Source organism: Seriola aureovittata, chromosome 3, assembly GCF_021018895.1.
Source record: "Seriola aureovittata isolate HTS-2021-v1 ecotype China chromosome 3, ASM2101889v1, whole genome shotgun sequence".
Lineage (NCBI taxonomy): Eukaryota > Metazoa > Chordata > Actinopteri > Carangiformes > Carangidae > Seriola > Seriola aureovittata.
The window spans coordinates 23,836,164-23,855,642 of NC_079366.1; the positions used below are offsets into that span (position 1 = coordinate 23,836,164).

The 19,479-nt window shown below is 41.0% G+C and overlaps 1 protein-coding gene across 9 annotated transcripts in view; it reads left to right on the top strand.

Moving 5' to 3' along the window:
- The window catches only part of fat1a (FAT atypical cadherin 1a), a 74,411-nt gene extending 66,134 nt beyond the window's left edge, over positions 1 to 8,277 (top strand). For 3 of the 9 annotated variants that reach the window (XM_056372548.1, XM_056372552.1, XM_056372549.1), the window contains 7 exons: positions 115 to 583; positions 1,153 to 1,306; positions 1,747 to 1,857; positions 1,992 to 2,635; positions 3,565 to 3,702; positions 5,566 to 5,601; positions 6,628 to 8,277. In XM_056372548.1, the coding sequence (XP_056228523.1) occupies positions 115 to 583; positions 1,153 to 1,306; positions 1,747 to 1,857; positions 1,992 to 2,635; positions 3,565 to 3,702; positions 5,566 to 5,601; positions 6,628 to 7,307 (2,232 nt within the window). In that variant the 3' untranslated portion in view covers positions 7,308 to 8,277. Of the gene's footprint in view, positions 1 to 114; positions 584 to 1,152; positions 1,307 to 1,746; positions 1,858 to 1,991; positions 2,636 to 3,564; positions 3,703 to 3,998; positions 4,062 to 4,368; positions 4,392 to 5,078; positions 5,139 to 5,565; positions 5,602 to 6,627 lie in introns of those variants that run through there. The other 6 variants (XM_056372551.1, XM_056372553.1, XR_008827204.1 and 3 more) reach the window with 5 other exon arrangements.
- Positions 8,278 to 19,479: the final 11,202 nt, after the last annotated feature.

The following is a 19,479-nucleotide window of genomic DNA, read 5'->3' on the forward strand; positions in this document are numbered from 1 at the left end:
GAATGTGGCAAGTATTGTAAAGCGCTTTGAGTGGTCAGTAAGACTAGAAAAGTACTATATAAGTGCGAGTCCGTTCACCATGTTCTAACGCTGTATTTTCTGCCCCTGCAACAGATTGTGAACGGCCGCCTGCAGTACAAGTTCGACTGTGGCAGCGGCCCCGGCCTCGTGTCAGTCCACAGCGCGCAGGTTAACGACGGGGAGTGGCACACTGTCTCGCTCGAGGTAGACGGTAACTATGCGAAGCTGGTGTTGGACCGAGTGCACGCCGCCTCAGGCACTGCGCCAGGAACCCTGCGTACCCTCAACCTTGACAACAGTATTTACTTTGGCGGTCACGTACGCCAGCATGCCTCCTCTCGCCTCGGACGCAGCCTGCCTGTCACCAACGGGCTCCGCGGCTGCATGGAGGCCATCGCCCTGAATGGCCAGGAGCTGCCTCTCAACACCAAAGCTCACCGGGCCCACGCTGTGCTGGAGGACATCGTGGACGTGGCTCCGGGCTGTGCCCTCGCACCTGCTGAGAGTTGTTCCAGCAACCCTTGCACCAATGGAGGCAGCTGCACCTCGCTGCCTAATGGAGGTACATAATGTCCTGCTCAGCTCATTGCACTCACTCACATTTCCTCTGAAGCCGCTTCATTTGAATTTCCAGTTCTCCATTTTTTTTTTTTTGTATACCGCACTGCTTGAGTACTCCTACATTTTCTTATGTCTGGAGGAGATTAAGAGGAGCTTTACTTTTCTGTTACTTGCAACAAGGGGTAGCATAAAGTCTGCTGAAGATGAACAACTAGAGGCAAGCTAATTAATATGAAGAACACGTGTTCCCTTCTGTGTCCCTGTGCTCTTTGCTGTTAACACAAACTCAACACTTCTGCATCTCTTTCACATTAAAACCCATAATCCCTCACCATCTCCAAAACATCTGCAGGATGTGTTGAATTTCAATAACATCAGATTAATTACAAGAAAAAGGCCAAACAACACTGTGGTTAGCACATAATGGCTGAGTTATTGTGCTGTTGACATTTCTGACACAGCCACAGCTTTTTCTTTCCTAACTGGCTTTTGTTTGAGATTTGTATAGCACTTCAGAAACAGTGTTTTCACTTTGCCTTTTTCTTCTTCTTTGTCTTCTTCATACCACAGGCTACTTCTGTAAGTGTCCTGCGTCTTTCATGGGCACCCACTGTGAGATTGGCATAAGCCCTTGTGCCTCCAACCCCTGCCTGTACGGAGGCACCTGTGTCCCTCGTGCAGAGGACTTCTACTGCCAGTGCAGAGGGCAGTACTCAGGACAGAGGTATCACAACTTTTTCTGAACATTGTCTACAAACCTTCAGCATTGGATGTGACAGATAGAGGGATTTTGCACACGTGTCTATGGTTGTTATAATAATGACATGATAGAGGTAGATAATGGTAAAATTAAAAGTATGCTCTATAGCAGTCATTTTAATTTAATATTGACATGAATACTTACTAGTAAGATTTAATGTTGAATAGTAATGATTATATTTGAGGTCGAAACCTGAGCAGCATTTCTCAAGTCTGAGGGACTCGCTGACCTGTAATTTATGTAATCATGTCTTCGCTCATTTGCACAGTGATGTATCCTACAGCAACATACAACATACGCTTTTCCACAAGTTCACTCCTGAATACAAATCTTTCACAATGAAGAACACAGCTCAGCAGTTGGAGATTCTTTGGGATCCTCATGAAATCTTGTTTTGAATTCAGGTGCCAGTTGGGGCCGTACTGCAGAGACAACCCCTGTAAGAACAGTGGAAAGTGTATTGACAGTCTGGATGGTCCAGTGTGTGAGTGTGAAACAGGTTTCCAGGGAGACAGGTGTGTACATTTTGAGTTCAAATTATTGAACTGAACTCACTTAATGATTTAATGATGTTTCCAACCTGACAAGTCTGTTCTCTTGCAACAGTGGTGTGTGATATACTCTCACCTCGTTCCCATGTATTGTCCAGGTGCCTGAGTGATGTTGATGAGTGCATCAAGAACCCCTGTGCCAACGGAGGCCAGTGCCAGAACACGTACGGCTCCTACAAGTGTAACTGCTCGCTGGGCTTCAGCGGGCAGATGTGTGAACTCCGTGCAGAGGTTCGCAATGAATTCATCTCCACCTCCTGGAACATCGGCCTGGAGGAGGTGATCGGCATTGTGGTCTTTGTCGCCAGCATCTTCATCATGGTCCTCCTCTTCATCATCGTCCGCAAGAAGGCGTGTCGCAGCAAGTCCAAGACCAACAACGACGACAAACATCCCGGAGGTTCAAACGTGCCTCACTCCTTCCTCCAGAGACCTTACTTTGACGCCAAACTCAACAAGAACATCTACTCCGACATCCCGCCTCAGGTCCCCGTGCGGCCCATCTCCTACACTCCCAGCATTCCGAGCGACTCGCGGAACAACCTGGACAGGAACTCATTCGAGGGCTCAGCCATCCCGGAGCATCCCGAGTTCAGCACCTTCAACCCAGACTCTGTGCACGGGCACCGCAAGACCGTGGCCGTGTGCAGCGTGGCACCCAACCTCCCCCCACCCCCTCCTTCCAACTCAGTCTCAGACAGCGACTCCATCCAGAAGCCAAACTGGGACTATGACTATGACAGTAAGTAACTTCCCTGTGCCTTATTGCCTACCCTCTAAAAGACTTATGCATATGCAGGAGTAGGACAAGATTATTCAAAAATCATCACTGGCTTTCCTGAATCCTTGAATAATAAGATTTTGTCATTTTATTTTAAGGGTCTATAATTCCCCATAATTTTCTTTGAGGTTTCCTGTAAAGCATGATATCATTTGGTAATAATTATAGAGAAAATAGAGACAGTATTAAATTGGTACACTTCCCATTTCAATTATTTGCTAAATTAACCTGTAAACGTTTCTACAGCCAGGCATACAATTCAGCATACAGTGTATGGACAAAAAAGTTTCTAAAAATAAATAAATAATGAATGAATATTTACTTAGGTTTAAATGGGGCAGTTCTTTGAGGGAAATTCCCCTGTAAGTCTGAAAGTGCTTATGGGCTCAACACAAGTAACTAAAGTCTATTTTAAATAATTAAAATAACAGAACTTTGCCTTTATTTTGTCTAAATGGCTCCAAATTATGCAGTTCTTTCCAGGAAACTTGTTGAGAATTGTTTAAAAAAAATTATGTACCCTCAAAATAAAGTGCTGCCCGAGTTAATTCTTTATGAAAGAAAATGATTGTGGTATTGCGTGTGTTCCACTGTGCTCCACTGTTCTGCATGAGGCATGGTTCATTACATAAATTTGATATTATAAACAAACCAGAACCAGACCATTATATTATAATCAACTAGAAAAATATGCATGTTTTATATTCACTTTCAACAGTTTAAATGCAGAAATATCCCATAAAATGGAAATGTAGCAAAGCTTGTCGCACATTTCTATACTCTAATACCTAATAATGGATTTCAACCATATCCCTATGTCCTACACAGGATGTTTTCATATCTCACGCATGTAGTTTTATGCTAAAACTGTACTGTGCTTTCTGTACTAGCTAAAGTGGTGGACCTGGACCCGTGCCTGACCAAGAAGCCTGTAGAGGACAGTGCCTGTCACCCCTATAACACCAGGGGCAGCATGTCTGAGGTCCAGTCCCTCAGCTCCTTCCAGTCAGAGTCCTGTGATGATAACGGTATGCTGCCATTCAGCTTGTAAAATCTATCTCTCCTAGTGAAGATGGAGGAAAACTAACAAGACAGCAGAGTTTGAAAAGCACTTTACAGATGTAGATGTACATGTAGGAAATGTCATTTTGCACTTTGTGATGAGTTATTGTCTTTTCTTCTTTCTTCTGCACGATTTTTGCAGCAGTTACCTTTGTTGATTTCAGTGCTAACGCTCTTTCTCTGCATGCTCAGAATGGACAGCCCAAATGGTTGCTCTGGGGTCATGTGATCTTTTCTCTTTCTTTTTGCTGCGGGGCTTCAGCTCCCATATGGATCAAATCAGTCCACAGATCCAGAACAAGGTTTTAAATAGGGGGTCCAGCCTGTAAGTCCTCAATCACTACCGGTACAGACGGAAGCAATCACAAAAACTTGTGCTGTGTAATTCTCCTGGGATTATATATATATATATATATATAAATGAAAAAGCATTCTGACCCTGTTTTCAATTCAGCCGGTCTCAGTTTACCTGAGCTCAGCTTCAACAAAAGGAGTTTGATGACTTACTTAGACAGCAGTTATGTTCTGTTTGAAAATCACATCTGCATATTCCTTTTTTTTTTTATTTACAAGCATGTTCTTTTTTCTTTCTTTTCTTTTGTGTCTGTCTGTTCTTTTTCTTCAAAACATAGCCACAAGCGGATGTTTAAAGCAAACATCAAGGAACATATCACACGGGTATATACGCATATGTTATGTTCTCCCAGCTCCTCTTCATTTCATACTTATTACCCTGTGTCATCACTGGGATATCATGTTGGGGGATTGTGCTGCTCATAAGTCATCAAAACCTGCATCTACACCCTCGAAAAATGAGAACGAATCCTAAAACGATTAAGAAATGAAATGTGTTGTGAGGAAGTAATTCTATTTCCTCAGTTTGTCTCCCAGACACACACACACACACACACAGAGGCTCTTCTCTGTGTTTAGGGTTGGAAATGCGTTTATATCTCCAGGGAATTTCACTGATTCTTCCATCTGTACTGTCAATGGCACCCCGTAGCATTCAGTATGTTGTTGTTGTTATGGTTGTTGTTGTTGTTGTGTGTTATCTTGCACAAACAAAACCAGACCCTCCCCCATACTGTGTCGCCTACCCCCATTGTCTTGTGCCCAGCCATGAAACCCCCCCAACATTCGTTGGCGACACAGAAAAGCCAAAAAAAAAAAAAAAGCAACAAGGACGGCAACATCTATGGGAAGTGTTGCTTGTGCTCCCACCCACCATGCTCTCCATGTGTTTTTTTTTCTTTCTTTCTTTCTTTTGAAATTATAAAAGCATTTGTACTAATGCTAGGTCTCTTCCACCCACTCTCCCTTCCCTTGCCTCTCACACAAGCCTCCATAGTGACAGTAATCCACCTTGTCAACGCTGCTGTTGACACGGTGGAAGGAGAAGGTACTCTTTTATTGCTTCAATCTGCCAGTAGTTTTGTCCTTGGTGTTGGGATGTGAAGTGCAGGTTGTAGAGTTGCCATTATCTTACTCTGACAAAGCCCATCCAACCCTGACGTGTGCCTTTTCAGATGCAGCTGCTAATTAATTAAGATATGCAAATACTAAATTAAACAGGCACACAAGTGTTGCCTACAAGTCTCGGTATTGATCTTTGCCAACTTTTGATTACACACCTCAAGAAGTCTGTTTAAGAAAATGGCAAACCTGTTTTCCATGAATTAACCTGTCACTCTCTTCATCATTATTTGGTCTTGTAGTGTTACATTGTCCTCATTTCATTTGTGTTCTTTGCCGATTGTTCCTTCCATTCAGGTTCTAATGTGACTTGTTCTTTCTCTCTTTTCTCCTCCTTCTTGCCTGATATAAAGAGTCTTTTTTGGCTCATGATCTCAAGAACCCAAGAGGTGACTTTTTTCATCTTTGTTTGCCTGATGTACACTGGTGTTCCCCCCCGATCCCACCCTTTAACTCTTAACCACTAACCCCTAAAGCTTAAGGGTTAAACCTCCTCACTAAGGCAAAGCTGGTGCGACACTTGAGCACCTTTCTGCATCAGTGGCCTCATACGGTGTTACGTATGCCCTTGTAAGATTATTTATTACCCCCCAGAAACATTCCCATGCATGGCTTTGATGTGGTGACAACATTAGAGAAAATGTTAATCCAAGTGTCATGTGATCAAAGGTTATGCTCCGTAACTAACTGGAAATATTCTGAGTCATATGTGTTTGTAAATGTGTATGTGTGTGTGTGTATGTGTGTGTAACTACTGTTAAGAGTTTGTCACAGGATCTACAGTAACTATTTTCAAAAGATTCACTCTGATATTTAGTATTTGTGGAAGGAAGGAGAACTCTGCCTTAAACATACAGTGAAACGAAAGTTAGAAAGTCTTCAGCATCAGTGGTGTGACGTATTTCCGACTGAATTAGAATATGTAGTCCAGGTTTAATTAGGAGAGAGATTGAAGTGAAATCCTAAAGGACTGACGGGATTGATTTGCAGCTGTAATGAGATACAGAGCCGTAGAGGACTGTGGGATCTCGCCCACATCTGCCTCGCCTGTGTTGTTAGATCGAACCATTTTAGCCAACTGATGTCCCAAACACACAACTAGAGATACCCATGTTTTAAACAGGAAGGACAGAAACACTCAGAAAGTATTTTCATAGTTTTGGCAGAGAATAAAACAGGGAGATTGAATAATTTTTTTTATCTCACTGTCTGTGAAAAAGTCTCTCACAAAATTAAGTGTGTATTAATGAACAAGTCATCGTGTTGGTGTGACGTTGTTGTACTGTGTTCCCTTTGCATGGTGTGGGGTTTTTAACGTTTAACATGATGGCATTTGGTGAATGTTAATAACCAGATGTGATGCATTGAGCTTTAGTGCAGGAACACTAATGAATGGCTGGTTTCCTCTCTAACAGGATATCACTGGGACACATCTGATTGGATGCCAAGTGTTCAACTTCCTGGAATCCAGGAGTTTCCACAGTATGAGGTTGTGGAGTCGCCTGCCCCTCTGTACAGTGACCCAAATGCCATCGACACCGACTATTATCCCGGCGGCTTCGACATTGAGAGCGATTTCCCTCCGCCGCCAGAGGACTTCCCTGCCAATGACGACCTGCCGCCGCCACCTCTGCCCGAGTACGGTGACCGCTGTGACACGCTGCGGCCGCTGGGCAGAGACTTGGACCCGTCTGCTGCCGGCACAGGCGGCTCGGGCGGGGTCCGCCAGCGCCCGGCCCTGCCCCAGCTCTACAGCCTTAACCAGTACCTGCCGCAGCACTCCTACCCAAGCGACGGGGGTGACACAGAGGGCCAAGGGGCTACTTCCACCTCAGCCAACACCACCCCAGCTTCTACCTTGGGCACCAGTGGCTACAGAGGGGGCTTCCCTTTAGGTTGTAGTCGGGACTTTGACTCCTCAGCTCTGGACAACATGTCCATGTCTCTGTACACGTCCACAGCCTCTTGCTCGGACATGTCGGCGTGCTGCGAGGAGTCCGAGGTGATGATAAGCGATTACGAAAGCGGCGACGAGGGCCACTTTGAGCGGCTGTCCATCCCGGCGCTGGACTCCCAACAGCACACTGAAGTCTGACACTGGATCCAAACAAAAGTGCCTGAACCCACAGCTACACCTTACGTTTGCCCCTCACACACCACCCACACTAAACACACAGTTTGTGGAAACACAAAACACAACAACACACACACACACACACACACACACACACACACACACAAACATATACATACATGTACACACACTATGAGTCAAAACACAGGGGTTGTTGAGACTGGTTGTGAAGGCCAATCGGCTGAGAAGATCTGAAGAAGTTATGGGAGAGACTCTGTAGCATCTTTGCGTCTGCTCAGTCCAACTCCTGCCCCTCTGAGTTGGCGGTGCCATTGCTTTAAGTAACTGTCATCTCACACAGGAAGTGGATTGTCTGAAGGATCAACATTTCAATGTACAACAGGAAAAACGTCATGAAAAAAAAAAGAGTATTTCACCACAATATCTTTGTTTCTATAAAAAAAAATCAAGCAAAATGTTTTTATACAAGTCCTCATTTTCAATGTAAATTTAAATGTACAGTTTTGATTTCAAAGTTTACTAGGTTTTGTAGATATTCTATGCTTTTATTTTCAAAAAAGAGTTAAATGGTGTGACATTATCAGCCTTACTGTGCTTACATTCACGAAAAAAACAAGTGTCAAAAAAAAAGAGAGAAGAGCGTGGCTTTCCCGCACAGTGTACTCGTAAAGTTTATTGTCTCCTGCTCATTTCAAAAAGGGTCTTCAGTGAACGACTGCATATTCTTGTGTTGTTGTTTTTTTTTTTTTTTTTAATTTGTTTGTTTGTAAATTTTGACTTTGGAACCTCTTTATTTTTCCACCAAGAAAATGGGACCCAATATATTTATAGTGCAGAGTTATCCATGGACACGTGACTTTTTCATGTGTCTATGTGTGTGTGAGCAATGCTATGGTCTTGTTAAGGTTTTTATTGAATACTGCCACAAGCTCACGCTTTCCTACTGGCAATAAATTATTCCTAAAAAATATTTCTACCGTCTCCGAGTGCATTTATTTCCAAAGCCTGTTTATTAATAGAACCAATAAGTTGTTACAATACTGCTGCTGTGGCTGGTATTGAAAATAAAACTTGTAATAATGTAAGGCAGAAATTTTAATACAAACTTTTAAACAGGTGGCTTTTTTTTAAATGTTTGGATTGCTGTAGTGTTTCCCAGCTTGGATCTTTAATCTAAGATTTGCGTTGCACTGCACATACAACAATTAGTTGATTAACAGATAATTAAGCTGTTACAGTTTTGATTATGGATTGATCATTTACTCAACTTTGATCTCAAGAATGATTAATTGAGAGAGAATTGATATTCACTGTTTGCATCTTGTGTAACAGTAAGTAAACATGTTGACAACATGCTTTTGTTAACTGTCGTGTGTATCTGTCTCTGTTTTATGGATCAACAATTTATAGATATAGAAATAGTGGATGTTTTATAGACCAAACAATTAATTGACTATTTGAGTAAAATTGTCGGCAGACTGATTGAGCGCTGCCTCAGTAAAATGAATGTAATTTTTAGTTTAATATGTGACTCACATAAAACATCACATAACTTCAATGAGGAGTTGGGTTAGAAAAATATGACACTGTCAGGCAGCCTGGAATGAGATGACATTAACAATCATGAAGCTTCAGGATTCAAGGGAAAGAAAACGGAAACTATCATGTTAAAAAAAAAAAACAAGTTAAAGTCACAAGCACATCTTGTTTCAGGCCTCCTTAAAGTCTGACAGTTTCATTTCACCTTCCTCCTCGGACTCCCTGTCGCTGCTTGTATCAATAGAAACCCTCGTTGTTTCACATGAGGCTGATAAACTAACATGACCCTGATACCTCCAGGCCGGGTCCACCACCACTACAGTCAGTCTGTTCTCTCACTGTTTGGCTCTGTGCACTGTGATGACCTGGTCGTGGTTCCAAGCAGGACTGACTGTTCTTCCTCCCGGGCTCTTTCATGGAACAGTGACCTTTTGACCTGCAGTCAGGACAGAAGAGTCAATCCCAGTCTGCTGTTATAGGCTGACTACTGTCAAGACACATCTCTCCTGATCCTCCCTCTAATGAGTCATAACTGCCTGTCTGCACAATAGTGAAGCCCACTGTACCACAGGGCTGCAGAGTGTGTCCCCCCACTGAATGAAATCTCAGAAAGCTAAGCAACTAGTGGCTTTTATAGTTGTATTATCTAATGAATTGATGCTCAAATAACCAATAAACCGTTAGTGGCAATTTATGTTGTGCAGCACAACTTGCTGTGTCTTTTCATTAGGAGGATCTCTCCAATGATATGAGGAGTACATTTTTAATGCGATTACAGTGCAGTCACATAAATGGCAGTGGGCTCTGCTGTCTTTTGGGATTTCAAATTGTACACATGCAGTAGTTAACTGAATAAGATAAGAGCTGCAGACTTAATGGATCATTGTAGTGGAAGAACCCATTATAACATTTATAACTGCAGAACCGATGGTTTATTATACAGTGAGAAACTAAAGACCCTTCATTAGTGGATTACTTGCGTTGAAATAAGCCATCAATCTGCAGGTATAAATGTCATTAAAGCATCCCTGATTTCTCACTTTCTAATAATCTCCCAAATTTGCAGCTGTTAAGGCCATTTTTCCTTTATGCTTCTGCCTCACTCACTGTTAATAACTGGATTCCTCTGGCTTCCTCATCTCTCATAATGTCAGTCCTCAAACATCAGAGTGCACCTCTGCATTTTTCACCCTGAGAGGCGGCTCTTACAAAGACCTTTTAGTTTCAGAGCGGGAATGGACAATACTCTCTCAGCTGGGTTGCAGAAACGATCGTGGTCCCAAACTCTAGCAGTGGTGGGTAATCGAACCACCACTAATTGCAACCACTCATGTGCTGCTTAATGTCATGCTTGATGGATCCAATTAACTCTGGAAATGGCACCAGGTGTTTATATTTTCCATTAAATAAATTAAGACGGACCTTTTAATGCATTATTCATATTATAGAATCACAAATGCAATTCTGTTGGAAAAGGAGGTGTTCTGCTTCGAATGTTGTGATTATTAGCTCTCAGCTGTGGAGGCTGTGAGTCTGTAGTACAACATGACAACCACAAGATGGCTGCATATGGCAGCTCATGAAAGCTGAGGGAGGACGGGACGTTTGTGAGACCCGAGACAGCAGAACAACCCAGTGAGAGATGAGAAGTTTCATCAAATGATTCCAATCAGTAGATCCTTCTGGCTGGATAAAGCAACACAAATCAGCCAATTCACTGATCTGTTGGTACGCAAACCTGCACAGTGATTACACACTCTGCATGATCTCCCCCTCACAGCTCTGTCTAACAGTTACATTCTCTCTCTTTGACGTTTGAAGCCAGATGGTCACATTTGTAATATTAACTAAAATGTCCCATATATCTTATATATATGCAATGCATGCTCTGGAAAAAAAATGTAAAAAAAGTTCACACTGAAAGTTTAAAACAGTCAGTGTAATCCAGAGATTAGTTTTTCATCAATCACGCCTCGAGCTATGATTCGCTGTTTGCACAGGATGTGTGCACAAGACCGTTTATAAATGCATACCTTGGTTCCCTGGACAATATGCAAATATTAAATGCCTCAAATATCAAGTCAAATCAAACAAAAGTGTCTGAGAGAAATGCAGAGTGGAATAAGGTGATTAACTAGCGGCTAACGTGCTGTTTAAATATGTCTACACAGAAGTGAATGTCGAGGGGGAAAAAAAAGAAAAATCGACCTCCCGAGCCTGAAAATCTGCCGAGTCATTCATGAAAAATTGTGCAGAGATTCCCCCTCAGACCCATAAATGTCTGATCTTTACAGAGAAACTCAGAGCTGTTATTAACATCGACCCACCTCAGCTGTCTGCCCCAGAATTATTCCCCACAGACAGACAATGCAGACAGGGAGAAACGCTGAGCTGCTGTGGGAAAACAAAGACACTTGTTGAAGTGGCCTGGTCACAACAGAGGCAGCAGGCATAGAAATAAGGCGAGGATGGCTGCCACGCCAATCTGAACTGTATTAAACCTCTCAGTAATGACATGTTTCATCGTGGAGGAGCCATTCTGCCAGAGCTGTGTATTTACTTGTTTTGTTAGAAGATTTTTCCTAAGCCTTAAAAAAAAAAGCCAATTTTACACACAATCTGTTTACTCGTCGGTAAAGTTAGTACAGTCAAACTTTTGAAATCAGGACTTTAATGTCATTTGTGACTTTGGCGGAGCTTTGTCAAGCCTGAGAAAATAAACCAGATGGTGTCATAGTGATGTCATCAAGGGGGTTACAGAGGCCCACTTCAACCATGTGACAAATCTAGCAACTTTTTTGGCAGACATCAGCTCCTTTCTTTAAAGACAGTCATCATTAATCATCTGTGAATTGCCAATGTTCAGTTATTGGCAGAGAGCAGCACTTTTATTAACCAATCATCAGCCAGACAGAAATGTGAATGTGCTCCTAATGACCGAACTCCAAGCCCCATCGTTAGCTCGAAGTGCGGCTTCATTTCTGTTCTAAATAACTCCACTATTAAACTTTTACTTGCTAACTTATTAGATAAGACAAAAGTTTACAAGGGTTAGTTTTTTCAAGGTCTACAGCCTCGCCCACAGGAAAGTAAGACTATACATAGCTAATAATAAATCTGCTAGGCTGAGTTTCATTTCATTTTGTGAAAGCATTTTCAGTCTTTTAAAGAACCCTCTGATGAAAATCAAGTGTTTTACCTTGTTAACGGTCCACGTGATGATTTATTATATAATACAAGACATATCATGAGTGAAATAAGCAGTCGACGCCATGACTGTTTCCATCTTGAAATTACATTGATTCAAAAAACCTCATTCAGACTGGCACAGTTTCAAATGTCACAAATCTAAGGAACCAATCCGGTCAACTTGTGTGGTGGTGGTTTACATAACATACAACATGAACAAATAAAAGATGCTAACAATGCTAACCTTTTTGGTACGTCTGCTAGTCACCCATTTTGGTGCACAACAGACTGCTCATCTGAGTCTAGGTCTGACTGAGGCTCACGTGTGGCTGAGGCTCTCCGATGTTTCCTCAAACACTAACCGTGTTCATATGCACTGCTCTTTCACCTAGCATTAGCAGCAGTGGTGGGCGGGGCACAAGGCCTGAATTTCTCAGTAAGGAAGTAGGTGTAGAATGTGCTTCCAGCCCCTTTTCAGAATATTTTTCTCCCTTTTTATACGCGAGTTTAAAAAGTGTCTGGTTATGTTTTTTATAATGAATAATTTTGTATACATTTAATTATAACACATGAAAGGAAAACACACACTGCCACTGTACAAACACTAAGGCAGAGGCACTAAGGACAGTCCAACTTATACATCGTTATGACAGAATTTTATTAATATATTCCATTTAATCCTTTAAACTTTGAACTTTATGGAAGTGCAATAGTAAACAACTTGAGTTTGAATAATCCACAAAACACACTGCACTATTAGCGGTCTGGGGCAAATGAGTTCTTTAGTTTAACTCTCCGGGGGGTCGATGAATTACAACGAAAACAACAACAAAAACTATTTGTCCGGTCCCATTCATGTAAAATAATCAGTTACTGTATTGTTACGTGTTTATGCATAGTCATAAGCTGTGAGAAAACGTGTGTGTGCATGTGCGTGAGAGAAAGAGAGACACACGCATGCGAGAGACCACTGACCCCAATAATCCTCTTTCTCCCAGCATACACATCTCTTTCCTGGGTGGAGCTCCGCTGTTGTCATGGCAACCAGCCGAGTGGTGGAGGAGGAGGGGGAGGAAGAGGGGGAGGGAACAACGGCAGATAAAAGCAAACACTCTCGTTTCTCTGTGGGATGTAGTGATGACCAGTGAAGCGGCAGAGACATGCCGGGGCTGTGTCGAGACCGCACTCATTACATTACTTCTGTCTCTTCTCCTTCATTTTGCTGACAGCTCTCTCAAATGAGAGACGTAAGCGGGAGTGTGTGTGTGTGTGTGTGTGTGTGTGTGTGTGTGTGTGTGTAGGTGTGTAGGTGGGTGGGTGGAGGGGTAGTGGGTCCTCTTGGTACCCTCCTGTCCTCATCATGGGTGCATCTGCCCTTTCCCTCCCCCATACACAGCACTTCTCTCCCACTCTCCTTTCTCCCCCTTCACCCTTCCCCTTTTCACCCCCCACCCCCCCACGTACACACACACACACAACTCATACCGGGTCTCCTCCCTAACCTGTTTCTCTGTTTAGTACGATGAAACCATACTGTACATCTTCGCCCCATCTCTGTCTCTCTGTCCTTTTTTTAAACTTTTGCAATTAAAGTTTGACGGTATTTACATTCCTCCTGTTCTCTATCACTTTGAACTCAAACCTATAAAATGCACTTCTGTCTCATCTTTCTTCCTCTGAAGACACAATGTGGTAAAAAGCATGTGTTCATAGGTGCGTCCTGAGCCAGAGCATTATCTGGTTTACTCTTTAAGACCATTTTAATAAAAGTAAACCCTTGTAGCGACAGCATGCTTTCCTAAAAGCATGAGAGTCAAAACAAAACGCTGTATCCCCTGCAGATACGTCTCTCTCCCTTTCAGATGCCTTTTCATTACTTGTCCTGGGCCGGGTTACATGTACTATGCTTGCTCCTCTACCACTGAAATTATTGATTTATAAACTGCTTCAATTATCCATTACATAAAAAGTCTCATTGCTCTGGATGATTATAGAGGTACAGCGGGGAAAACACTGATGGCTTCCAGCAAAGAATAGGAGGTAGATACTGGAAGTCTCAGCTACAGATGTACGGGAAGAAATATTTTGGCGTGCTTAATCAAAGTTGAATTATTGTTTCTAATAAATCAGTATATCATTGGGGTTTGTTTGAGTTGTGCAGTTACCAAAGGGAATACATTAAAGTTTTATTTATTTTTTAAATAAAACTAATTAATAATTAATTTTTGGTCTGTAGTTTGACTGATGCATCATCTCTGTGGGCAGGTACTGAAAATAATTTTTTAAAAATATCTCCACAGTTCCTACAGGTACACAAGCAGTTAACCAGCTGAGAGTCAACACTGGTACAAGCTGTTTAGTACTATCTGTGATTTGAGCACCATCATTTCTACTTCCTTCAAGAATGCAGAACAAACACTTCCCCCAGCAGGAGCTGCTCAAGACTCAACAGGTGTTGAAATGGATTAAAAACTGGTGCGCCGCCCCCCTTCCAATTCTGCAGACTACATCATATTAAACATAAATTAATTAAGCAAAATTATTTATTACGTCAAAATTGTTTACTCATTTTACTTCACCCCGTATCCATCTAATTATTGTTCTAATCGTTTTTAAATTGTGTTTATTTCAATTTGATATGAATACGTATACTTCCGGTTTACTTCCGCCAGCCAGGGCGCTGGCCAAATGAGTAATACAACCTTGATGTAGCTCCTCAAACTTTTGGAGAGCAGGTGAGCTGAGGCTGCGTTTCAATTGGCGGCTTCAAGATTTGCCCCGGGACCTCATTTTTTACTAGAAGCCAATCGGAATTGCGTTTAAGTTTTTCTTTTAATGTGATTGGATAGTTTTCTACGGACTACCATATTTGAGGCTGTCGTTTACTCCTGGTCGTTAAATCGGAGCTTTCAGAAAATTGCAAATTCAAGTGGACCCATGGAGAAAGAAAATTCTATTATTTCTTTATAGAAACATCCTTTTACACTGCTTACACTGGAAGAACAAAAGAGGATTAAAGAGCTTGGACCGGACCCAATTTAAACATTAAGCAGCAGGCAGGTGATCTAGGACGGGCTTCTCCCGCTCTTATCTTGACAAACAGAGCTGGCTTGCTGGATGTCGTGTAAGTAATGCCTTTTATTGCTTTCCCTGTTTGCTGGGCACCGAAATGTTGTAGACAACGACGGGCTACAACCTTAAACATCTTTCTGAGAAGTGCAAACGGCACGAAAGTATCCATCTTGACAATTGTTTAAACCTAAGTTTTTTTTTTTGGCAGGCTTAGTCTAGATGAGGGTACAGAATTGGTGTTACAAGGCACAACTAAGAGGTGACAAAAAATCGACACATCCTATCCAGAACAATCAATTGTATGAAATTTTGTGGAGCCTTTGAGCTTGCTTTACTTGGCCATGATGAAAGGGAGACCTCCAATAATCCCGGGATCGATTTCGTTGCTTCCCTTGATTGAGTGTTGAAATAACACCTTGAGAACGCCATCGTATCCCGGAAACATCCTGTTGCCAGGGAACACATCGTCAGAGAAGCCCAAAGCTGTGTTTTTTTATTTTTCATTTATTTTATAATTATATATTTTTTAAATTTTTTTAATCAATCTAGGCAAATGAGACGGGCAACCAAAGACAGTAGAGAAACCGAGACGCTTCTTATCCGTTTATTTCCTGTGTCTTTGTCACGTGGGTTTCTCCACCTCCCCGCCCCTTTAGGAGACCGGAAGCAGGTCTGACTGTATTCATTCCAATGGGCGAAGTGAACGAGATCACAGATTATCACAGATTCTTTCGCTCCATGGTCACAGAAATGAATATTGGACCCAGTTTTCACATGCCACATGTCTTCAGAACATTCTGACATCAAAATAACATATTTCAGACAACCAGATCTGGAGATAATTTACTTTATTGGAGACCTGCCTCTGTGTCAGTGCCATACTATGGCCGGATCTGTCAACTGCTGACATCGCTTGCCAACCGATAAAGGGATGTTTAGATGGACCAGTTATTTTTGGATTGACTTACTTATACGTTAAATCATGGATTAAACTTTAAAACTTCAATAAAACTTGTTTCATTGCTTAACAATTGCTAAAATAGATTATTAGCCTATTAAATTGACATGACTTTGTACTGGGTTGATCAGATGTCGTTTAGTAGGTAAAAAAACAGCGACAAAAAAAGGTGCAAATTTGTACTGTATCTTTGTATCGTCTGTTGTTGTATTCTTTTGGCAGGGACAAGTAATCCATAAATTAGTGTTTAAAATGCCTGAGCTTTGTGTAGCAATAGGCGGAAATAACAAGAAAAACATCTGTCTTTTAATTCTCAAAGGATGCAGAGAGGTAAGTTTAGACAGGGATAGATATTAGTATTAGCTACTGTCACATTTCATGCCAGTTGCTTTGGCTTGAGGGAGGGTTTGAGGGACAACAGCCACTTAGGAGACCGGAACTGTGTCCATTTCATACCATTGGCGCTGCCTGTAATGCGGTATCTTCTGTATAGAGGATCTTTGACTTAACGTTAGCTGGTGCTGAAACACTGTTTTTAAACCTAAATATTGGCAGCTTTTATGTTCTCGTTCTGATCAGTAAGCAGTACTTAAGAAAGAATTCACTTGGACTATGTTATCAACACTTCAGTCTTTGTTACTTTAATTTGTGGATTTACACTTAATAATCACTTTCACACTGTTAACTGCTTGTTGTTCTGTATAATAGGACTCCATACATTCTGTATGCTGCTGTTTGCAGTGCTTCTGACCAGTGCTTGGGAAACATTAGGGTCTTTTTTATTTTATTGGTTTGAAGGTGTAGAAAACTGCATAATATGTGATCTTATAATAAACAATGGTTTTGTAGATCATATTTAATGTCATGCATTCTTTCATCCTACCCTACCTTTTTGGCTTCTTTAAATCAAGGCTTTCCTTGTAATGTGAAAATCTCTTAACACAAACTGCTACAAGTAAAACTACTTATGCACTCATAAAACTAGACTGAAATTAAAAAAACAGACTGAAGGACTCAATAAGAAAAACTAATGAAAATTTAAAAAATAAAAACTGCCTTTTTTTTTTAGCACCAGCCGCCATTGGAAATTGTGCTAACATTTGCGGGCTGGGTGAAGAAACATTTTTTGAGGAAGTTATATTAGCTTCCTAGCTTTTACTGTCTGAACGGAACACAAAATTCACATTATGTAAAGGCCCAGATATGTTAAATGGCATGATGAAGTTTGTGATCAATGCTATGTGAACCTCTTGAAAAAGGAGGGGAAAAACCATTGTGTATTTACGTTTGTAGGCTACAGGGCTTTAACTTGCTCCAGTCACTAGCATAGCGCACCACTTAAGTTGTGGAGTCACTGACTCGGCAGGTGTTGAAATAACATGAATTAAAAGTAACGTCTATTAAAAATCAGTGCTAATGTCAACCATCAAGCTGGGTCAACAGTTCTGCACTTTGTTGGATGTGATGGGACGTATGTTGTAAATTGCTAACGGTACATAACCAACTTTATATCATATCAGCATTTCATTGTTAGTGGGCTACAGGGATATGATGTGCTCCAGTGAGCAGTACATGAAGCAGTTTGATCTCCTAGCAATGCTGGGCCTCAAATATCAGTCGGCTGCTGCCATGATAAACCTCAACTTAGAAGCCTGAAGCCTAAGTGCTGTTTCCACAAAATATGTCCAGAAAAGGTTTTATCCCCTTTTGGAAAAAATAGCTATAGAAATATAGTTTATATTTCCTTACACAAGGTGAGACAATTAAATAATTGTAAAGCTGATATTGCGGTATCTTTGTTTAACAAGACTGCAACGTGTTGATTTGAAATAACAGGGATCTATCTGTTGATCTGTAGCGTGGGTCAAGATTCTGTGAGTTGCAATGAGTACAACTAACATTTAATTGTAAATTATGCAAGCCATGAAATAATCATATTAATACTTTCCTCACAAAATGTATCTGATGAATAACAGGCAATTTATAAGTATTTGCAGCTCTGAAATATGCTCCACTTGTTCTGCTCTTGCTGCCATGGCTTCTTTTTATCATCAAACAAAATAAAAATGATTGAACATCAGCAAATGACGCACAAAGATTCACACTTTCCTTTCCTCTCCTTCTCTCCCTCCAAGTCCTCATTTACTTTTTCTTACAGTGTGTTTGCTATACTGTCTCCCTAACTGCTATAATTATTCAGAATCAGACACTGCTGCTTCTTTTCCCTCCCTCCAATTTATTCTGATATACAGCAGGCTTTTTTGTTCCTCTAATGTGTTTCTCGAATGCAATACAGATTTCTGCGTTTGCTGATCCATGTCTGATAGCAGAGTAGTTCAGTATGAAGAACAGACTGACCTGAAATGTAATATAGAGGACTGAATGGGGAGAGATAATGATCAAGTTTTGCTTGAATGAAACTCACAAATATTATAATATTTATTATAATAATGAGCTGTTTGTACTTTAAAATGATATGGCAAGAAGCAATGAAATGGCTAAAGGATAAAGGAAGGGTTCAAAGGGCAGCACAGGATTATTATGACTAATAATTTTAGGACATTGTTGAGTAACATAATGTTCTGAGAAACAGAAAGGGACAAAGATGCGTCTCTTCAGAATAAAAGCAGTTACCCTTGAAATCAGTGAAACATGTACACATGTTGATAAAAAGAACTTGGTGACTTCAAAAGAAAGAATTGGATTCAGGAGAAACATTTTCCTCATATACTGTATATATATTTTTTGTTATATAAAAATTAGCTGCAGATGTGATACTAGAATGACTCACTATTACCAATGGTCAGTTTTAAACTTTTTTTTAATTTTTTTTTTTTTTTTTTAATTAATTTGTGTGTTGATGTGGTTTCATACAGACAAATAGGTCGGCGCTTTTCAGAAAGTGCGTGTTTGGCTCTCAACAGCTTAACATTAGCAGCTGTGGGTATCTTGGTGAATAATGTAACAAGGCCAAGTGTTTTTTTTCTTTTCAGTGAGAGCTGAGGATACAGACAACATAACAAACCTTATTGAAATGAGGGTGCTGAATAAATAGACTTCACATGTTGCTTGTTCATTGTCATGACTACACAGTGGGTAAATAATTGATTTGGCACTGACAAAAGCAAAACATATTGACAATTCTATTTATCATATTGATGGTAAAGTGTAATGATTATTGTAGATTTACTTAAAGGATAAGTTATCGATAACTTATAAGTGTCTGTCAGTGACTCGTGGGTCTGTCAGTACAATCAGTACAGGTCATTAAGGGGTGAGCTCCAAGAGGTCACAAGATATGATTTTCAGGCAAATGATACAAAATAATATGAATAACAGGATAGGAAAGTAGAAAAACAACTGCCTGCTACACTTTTTTCAGACATTTCTCTAATGTTTGCTTTTCTGTCTGAA